The 7,868-nt window shown below is 45.5% G+C and overlaps 1 protein-coding gene across 1 annotated transcript in view; it reads left to right on the top strand.

Moving 5' to 3' along the window:
- The window catches only part of Fgd1 (FYVE, RhoGEF and PH domain containing 1), a 46,609-nt gene extending 38,976 nt beyond the window's left edge, over positions 1-7,633 (top strand). The window contains exons 13-18 of the mRNA XM_004647586.1: positions 2,565-2,595; positions 3,068-3,169; positions 4,113-4,238; positions 4,409-4,570; positions 6,082-6,225; positions 6,709-7,633. Coding sequence (XP_004647643.1) covers positions 2,565-2,595; positions 3,068-3,169; positions 4,113-4,238; positions 4,409-4,570; positions 6,082-6,225; positions 6,709-7,014 — 871 coding nt within the window. The 3' untranslated portion in view covers positions 7,015-7,633. The remainder of the gene's footprint in view (positions 1-2,564; positions 2,596-3,067; positions 3,170-4,112; positions 4,239-4,408; positions 4,571-6,081; positions 6,226-6,708) is intronic.
- The last annotated feature ends 235 nt before the right edge of the window (positions 7,634-7,868 follow it).

The following is a 7,868-nucleotide window of genomic DNA, read 5'->3' as shown; positions in this document are numbered from 1 at the left end:
TTCAGGCTAAGCTCAAACTTTTCAGCCTCCCAAAGTGCTGGGATTACAAGTGTGTCACTATCCCATATATATTTTATTTTATTATTTTTAATTTAAAAAATTTTGGGAGGCTGGGAGATGGCTCAGTAGAATAAGTGCTTCCCTGGCAAGCGCAAGAGCCTGAGTTCAAATCCTCGGTTCCGCCAAAAAAAAAATTATTACAGGGTCCACTATGCAGCTCAGACTTGTAGTGTTCCTCCTGTCTCAGCTTCCCCAGAACTGGGATTACAGGCATATGCCACCAGGCCCGGTTTCAGTGGCTGACACAGTGTGCCTGGAGCTCTGGGGCCTACATGGCATGTGGTACTGGGGATCAAATCTGGATTCTTGTGCTTGCCAGGCAGGTGCTTAGACCACCGAGCTATCTCCCCAGCGCCTCATGTATATTTTTAAATAAGATAAAATTTTTTTGTATATGCTTTTTCTCTAAACATTGTAACTTTCTATATCATTGTTTTCTTGTAGTATTAATATGCCATGATTTTTTTACCTGACCTATTGTTGGATGCTTAAGCTGCTTCCAATTTTTCACTTGTAACAAAAAGCATTGTAATAGAAATTTTGGTGCTTTATTTACTTAATTTTTGTCTTTTTGAGACACGGCTTCACTATGCAATTCAGATTGGCCTAGAACTCACTTTGCCTCTAACTTACTATGATCTTCCGGCTTAAACCTCCCCAGTGCTGTGATTAGAGATGTGTACTACCATACCTGAATTTTTCTTTCTTCCTTTTTTTTGGCATTTTGAGGCAGGATCTTGCTAGTTCAAGGTGGCCTTAAACTCATTATGTAATTCAGGCTGGTCTTGAACTCATGATCCTCCTGCCTCGGATTACAGGAGTGTGCCACCACACCTGACATATAATATAAATTATCTACATTTATTTTTAATTTTTTGTGTGCTGCTGGGAATCGAACTCAAGACACTGTGCATGCTAGGCAAGTTCTCTGCCAATGAGCTACATCTAAGCTCCACTGCAGTAGACATTCTTAACACTAAATATTGACTCAATCCCTTGTGTTTTCATTAAGTGGTTCTAAAGATATAGTTACACTTTCATATTAGAAAAATACTTCTGATATCTGGATTGTGGATGCAGAAGGCAGTTAGGGGAAGCCAGATGGCAACTGGCATGGTAGCATGCATGTGTAATACCAGCTATTCATGAAGCTAAGGCAGGAACATCACAAGTTCAAGGCCAGTATGGATTGGAAAAGGAGACCCTGTGTCAAATAGCAAAAATGCTAAATGAGAGACAGCAGAGAAAGTGAAATCCTATTCTCATGAGGCTCCACTAGGCTAAAGGCCTTAAAGAATACAGGACAGACAGAAAGGTCAGGGGATTTGAGTACCTAGTACATCATACATTGTGCTGGGCATTTTATTTTTTTATGTTAGCTTTGTGTGTGTGTGTGTGTGTGTGTGTGTGTGTGTGTGTGTGTGTGTGTTTGTGTTTGAGACAGGGTCTTGCTCTGCAGTTCACACTGGCTTTAAGCCCACTTTGTAGCCCAGGCTGGTCTTGAACTTGAAAGGATCCTTCTGCCTCAGCCTCCCAAGTGCTGGGATTACAGGTGCCACCACACCTGGCTGTATATGTGTTACCTCTGTTACGCTCAGAACAACGCAGAGAATGACAATCATCATCTTCATATTACAGATTTTAAAAACGAACTTCCCTGGGCTGGTGAGACTAAGTGCCTGCTTTGGGAAGCGCAGGGACCAGGGCTCAATGCCCCATTCCCACACCTGGTTTGTACTTAGCTGGTGACTGAGCCTGGGTGTGTGCAAGTCTGAACTGCATAGAGAGACCCTGTACCAAATACATAAAATGAAAAAAAAAAAAAGAAAGGAGCTGGCCCCTTTTCTCAAGCTTGATGTCCCAGTAGCTATGCATTTACTGATATGGTTCCTTGTTCTCAGATACACTATACCCTTATTTGACCTGAGGTCTAGCATCCCCTGAGGAAGCCTTCCCTATTGTCACCTTGTTATACCACTGATTCCCCTGAATTTTTTTTTTTTTTTGGTGGAACTGGGGATTGAACTCAGGCCCTTGCGCTTGCCAGGCAAGTGCTTATTCCACTGAGCCATCTCCCCGGCCCCATCCCCTGAATTTTCCGTCTCTGCTAGACCATGAGCCCCTTGAGAGAGAGTCTTCTCTGAGGCTCAAGTTCCTAGCACAGACTCTGGAAGGTAATTGCTGAATAAATAAACCCAGATACAGGGGGCCTGCCCCGTAGCTCAGTTCTTTAAGTGGCTGCTTCAACAAAGCAGTCAGGCTCAGGTTGCTGTGGTTCGATCCCCACAATTCAAGCCAGCCAAACCTGCCCTGAAGGCATTCGGAGCAAAAAAAAAAAAAAAAAAACCCAGATACATTAAGTGACTTATCCAAGGTCACACAAGTAATAAATGAAGAAACGGGGTTAAATTCAAGTCTACTTCTAAAGCATCTGCTCTTTACCACTGCAATGGCTTTTTGTTGGCCTGCCTAACCCAACATCCTTCTTTTTTTCCCCCATCAAGGACTGAGGAGGAGAAGAAAGACTGGGTCCAGGTAACATAAAAGACAACTTTGTGGTAGAGGACTGGAAAAGTATTAGCAGGTCTCTTAGGGGTTGGTGGACTCTTCCCAAAACTTGTGTGACCCATATAAGCCAGGACACCTACTTTCCAACATATTTTAACATCTCCATTTTATAGATAAGCAAAGCAGACTGAGGTCCAAAGGTTAAATGGAAACTCACAAATTCTTCTTTTAGAAAGGTGGTTCCTCTGAAGGTATAATCCCAGTGAGTAATAAATTCAGTGTGGCAAGGAAGGCTGCCTGTGGCTTTTCTAACAGTTTCCCCTCCTTCATGTTATCATTTCAAGCCTAGTATGAGAGAGATTTGCTCAAGGTCATATGTCCTGCAGGGGCCAAGAACTCAACTTTCCTGACTAAAATAGGGCATAGGAATGGGAGGTGAGGGTGGAAATGATTAGCTTATGGGGTGATCTGACTCCTCATTTCTTATACTTTGAACCAGGCCATCAACTCCACCCTCCTGAAACATGAACAGACGCTGGAGACCTTCAAACTGTTGAACTCAACAAACAGAGAAGATGAAGACACCCCCCCCAACTCTCCAGTGAGTGTACCCATCATCTTCTTAGACCCCTTCCAGGCCTCTTAAGTTCCCACCTTTCTAAGAGACGATCTTCTCTCTTTTGTGGAAAGGAAAGATCAGGGAGGAAATGCATGCCCTAAGAAGTACAGTTTTCTCTTGGTAAGGCCACAGAAAAAAATCACTGGGGAAACCAAGGCCAAGAAAGCAAAAATGACTTATCTTCAATAACATGGCATGGCTGGGCATGATGGCATATGCCTGTAATCCCTGTAATCCTAGCACCCAGGAGGTTGAGCCAGGAGGATTGCCATGAGTTTGAGACTAGCTTGGTATACATAGTGAGTTCAAAACCAAGCTGGACTATACAGCAAGATCCAGTCTCAAAAACCTGAAAACAAAACCCCTCCAGTGTTAGGCTGGGTATGGTGGTGCATACCTGTACCCCAGCACTCTAGGAGACTATGTCAGAAGGATCACAAGTTCAAGTCCAGCCTGGGCAAAACACTGACTTAGCCCTGTCTCATAAATAAACAAACAAATAAATAAAAGACTGGGTGATGATAATGGTGGCTCATACTTACAATCACACCACTCAAGAGGCTGAAGGAGGACTGCTGTGGATTCAAGGCCAGCCTGGGCTTCACAGTGAGACCCTGTCTCCAAAAACAACAAAAAAGGGAACGTGGGGCTGGGGACATAACTTAGTGCAAAGACCCTGACTGAAATCCCCAGTACACTGCTACTACTACTACTACTACTACTACTACTACTACTACTACTACTGTTTTTAAAACCAAACTGTTAACACATCAAGTTAGAAGCAGTGCCAGAGTCAGAGGCATTTTCTGAATGTGTCTGTTGCCCTGCCACCACCAGTGATAATATAAGCCTTGGGGCCAATGGAAGGGCAGCCTGAACTGGGCTGAGGAGCTGTCCCTAACCTGGGATGTGGCTCTTCCCCTAGAACGTGGATCTTGGGAAGCGGGCACCAACACCCATCCGAGAAAAGGAAGTCACCATGTGCATGCGCTGCCAGGAACCCTTCAATTCCATCACCAAACGCAGGCACCACTGCAAGGCCTGTGGGCATGTGAGTGTTGGGAGGTGGGGCACAGCCAGAGAGGGGACAAGCTGACAGTCTAAAGGCCTATTTCTAAGTGGGCAACCCCTATGGGGAGGAGGCTCTCTATTGTGGGAGCTGGTACACTGAAGGGGAAGGCCTGCTAGAATCAGGCTGCTCTTGCCCACTTGCCACCCCAGGTGGTTTGTGGGAAGTGCTCTGAGTTCCGGGCTCGCCTCGTCTATGACAACAACCGTTCCAACCGTGTGTGCACTGACTGCTATGTGGCCTTGCATGGGGTGCCTGGAAGCAGTCCAGCCTGCAGCCAGCATACTCCTCAGCGCCGGAGATCCATCCTGGAGGTAAGAGCCAGGTCCCCAACCCATCACCCCACACATAGGCCTCAGCCAGCTACCCAGTGTGAGGAAGCCTGGACATCTCTGAAATAGTAGGGTACTATGCATGTCCACTGATGCACTGACCCAGACTTGCAGTGAGTAAAATGAGTGTAAGTAAGAGTGAATGGAAGGCAGTAATTTTATTTAAATGTTTTACTCAAATAATCTTCAAAGTAATGTACCCATGCCAATATTATCCATAGTTTTATCAATCAGGAAGATTATGCCCAGAGAGGTTATTTGCCTAAGTTGCCCAGTCAATGAGTGACAAAGCTAAGGTTTTTAAATTTTTTGCCATGTATGGTGGTACATACTTGTAAATCCCAGCACTTAGGAGGCTGAGGCAGGAGAATCACCAAGGCTAGCCTAGGGCTACATAGTTCAGGGCCTGCCTGAACTACATAGTGAGACCCTGTCTAAATAAATAAATAAATAAATAAACAAACAAACAAACAACACCCCCCCACTAGTACTGGATGATTGAACCCATGGTCTCTGCATTGAGCTATGTCCCCAGCACTTTTTAAAAACTTTTTTAATTTTGAGATAGGGTCTCACTAACTTGTCCAGGCAGAGTTTAAACTTGGAATCCTCCTACCTCAGCTTCTCAGAGTGCTAGGATTACAAGCATGTACCACTATGCTCAGGTAGGTTTTCAGATCAGGTCTTGCTAGCTACCAAGATTAGCCTTCAACTCTGGACTTGAACAGTCCTCCCACTGCAGCCTCCCAGGGAGCTGAGACAACACTGCCTGGCTCTAGGCTATTCTTTAAATTAACAAATTGCCATTTATTACCAACTAGGCTAAGTAGGATAACAAAAAATAATAAAACTTTATATTCCTTCTGCCTAGAAGTTACCACTGTAACACTTTCCCTTCCTTTTTCCATGAACATGTGCATGCAGAATTTTGAGGCTTAAACAAATGTAGGTATTTACTTAACACTTTGAGAGTGCTTACTCTGTGCCAAAAACTATTCTAAATGCTTTGGCTATAATAATTCATTTAATCCTTACAGCAGCTCTCTGTGCTCTCCTTCCAAGTCTATGCATTTTCACTTAGAACTGGGATTCTGAGCCAGACTGCATTAACCACCCACCTTTAAATCATAGGGCTAGGTTGCCTTTCATTTAGTTTAGACAATGGATGGGTGATGAAGATGAAAAACAATAAGGGGTGAATGACTGATAAACAGGCTGACTGAAGGTGTCTGGCTGGTACTTAGATGCCTCCACTGAAATACACCCCTTCCTCTGGCTTATAGAGGCAGCAGCCATGGCCCAAGTCAAGCAGACAGCCTAACTTTGAATCTCGACTCATCATGTTACCCTGGTCAGATCATTCCTGTGACCTGAGTTTCAGTGTTTTCACCCAAGACATGGAAATAACTCCATAGAAGAAGATACTAGTTTAGCCAAGAGGAGCTAGTCTAGCCCTCTCTCAATATTGACCACTCCTCTGTCTCTGGCCACAGAAACAGGCCTCTGTGGCTGCAGAGAACAGCATCATCTGCAGCTTCCTACACTACATGGAGAAGGGTGGAAAAGGATGGCACAAGGCATGGTTCGTGGTCCCCGAGAATGAACCCTTGGTGCTATACATCTATGGGGCCCCTCAGGTACGATTTCTACTCCTTTGGGCCCTTTCAGCCACCTGGCAAAGCTCCACTTTCGAGTCCTTGACCCTTCCTTGACTCTGGGGGACAGGAAAAGCTTAGCTGTACCTCAGGGGAAATCAGAACCTTACCCTATATGACAAAGACCGACTATGTGCCAAGGCATGTGGGGAAAACAGATGAGGTGGAGGAGCTGGCACTTGAACAGAACAGGAATGGAAGCAGGGCCTGGCAGGTCTAATTTTAAGTTGGGAAGAACAGACAGTAACAGTAGCCTAGACAAAAGGTCTGAAAGCATCTGACTGCTTACCTGGTTCTGGATGTGTGAGGAGATGGTATTTGAACCAGCCACATTCTAGCCCTAGTTCACTTTCTTAGTAAGGCAAGAAATGTTCTTGAGCAGAAGAAGGAAAAGAGGGAAGCAAATGCAAAATCATTAGAAGCTGGAGCAGAAAGGAAGGTAACCGCAGCTCTGTTCCTCTTTAGGATGTGAAAGCCCAGCGCAGCCTACCCCTCATTGGCTTTGAGGTGGGACCTCCTGAGGCAGGGGAGAGACCTGACAGAAGACACGTCTTCAAGATCACCCAGAGCCACCTAAGCTGGTACTTCAGCCCTGAGACAGAAGAGCTCCAGCGGCGCTGGATGGCTGTGCTTGGCCGGGCAGGCCGTGGGGACACTTTCAGCCCAGGGCCCACACTGTCTGAGGACAGGGAGATAGAAGAGGCCACAGTGGCAGCTTCAGGTGCCACTGCTGAGCCACCTCAGACCCCCCAGACCAGAGATAAGACCTAGAGGGTTGGTTGTGGGGGGGCTGGGAGCCCCAACTCCACACTTTAGCAGCCCATGTTCAATAGGGGGTTCCAGACCCCTCCCTCCCAGCTCAATCAATACTTGAACTCCCATTACGGGCACTTTCAATCCCGAATGCTGGGTCTTGGGTTTTTTAATTCATCTTTTCACAAAATGTGGGCTTTTTAAAAATGTTCGTACAGTGATGTTAATTTTTTATAAAATCCTGTCCCCAGGGAAGGTGGGAGCTACTGCTAGACCCACCTGAATTAGGCTTTTATTTTTACTCCATCCCCCAACACTGCACACATTCTGCCTCTATCCAGTTCTCTCCAAAAGAGGCAGAAGACCTGGATTCCAGTGCCAGCTAAGCCACTGACCCTGGGGCCCTGACTCATCCCTGCCTCCTCAGCCAATGTTTTCACATGACTCCACATGGGGTGGTAACTACAGCCCTCTTGCCTCTCCCATGGTTTATAGCTTCTACTCAGCCCCAAGGCTATCCAGTATTTTATTGTCCAGACCCATGGCAGGGCCACTGGGCAGGACAGGGGAATGGGGGACAATGGATACTCTTTGTTGTTTTTTTTTTTAAATACAATTTATTTCAGGCTTACAGTAACTTTCAGAGCACTATTATGCTCCATTTGTCATCTGTGTTTGTCCAAGTTACCAGGGAAAGCCCAGAAATCATTCCCTCACTTTCAGTCAGCTCCAAAAACACTGATTCCATGCTATAGGTTAAACAAGAAGGTATTATTTATTAAGATGTTAAGCTTCATCCCTGGACTTAAATAAGATGGGGGAAAGAATGAGGAGAGGTTGGAAGAAACCAAAAATAGCTCTACTCTCCCGAC

The sequence above is a fragment of the Octodon degus genome, unplaced genomic scaffold, assembly GCF_000260255.1.
Source record: "Octodon degus isolate 3935 unplaced genomic scaffold, OctDeg1.0 scaffold00314, whole genome shotgun sequence".
NCBI lineage: Eukaryota > Metazoa > Chordata > Mammalia > Rodentia > Octodontidae > Octodon > Octodon degus.
Note: the sequence above shows the minus strand (reverse complement) of the source record. Positions and strands in the feature narration are given on the sequence as shown.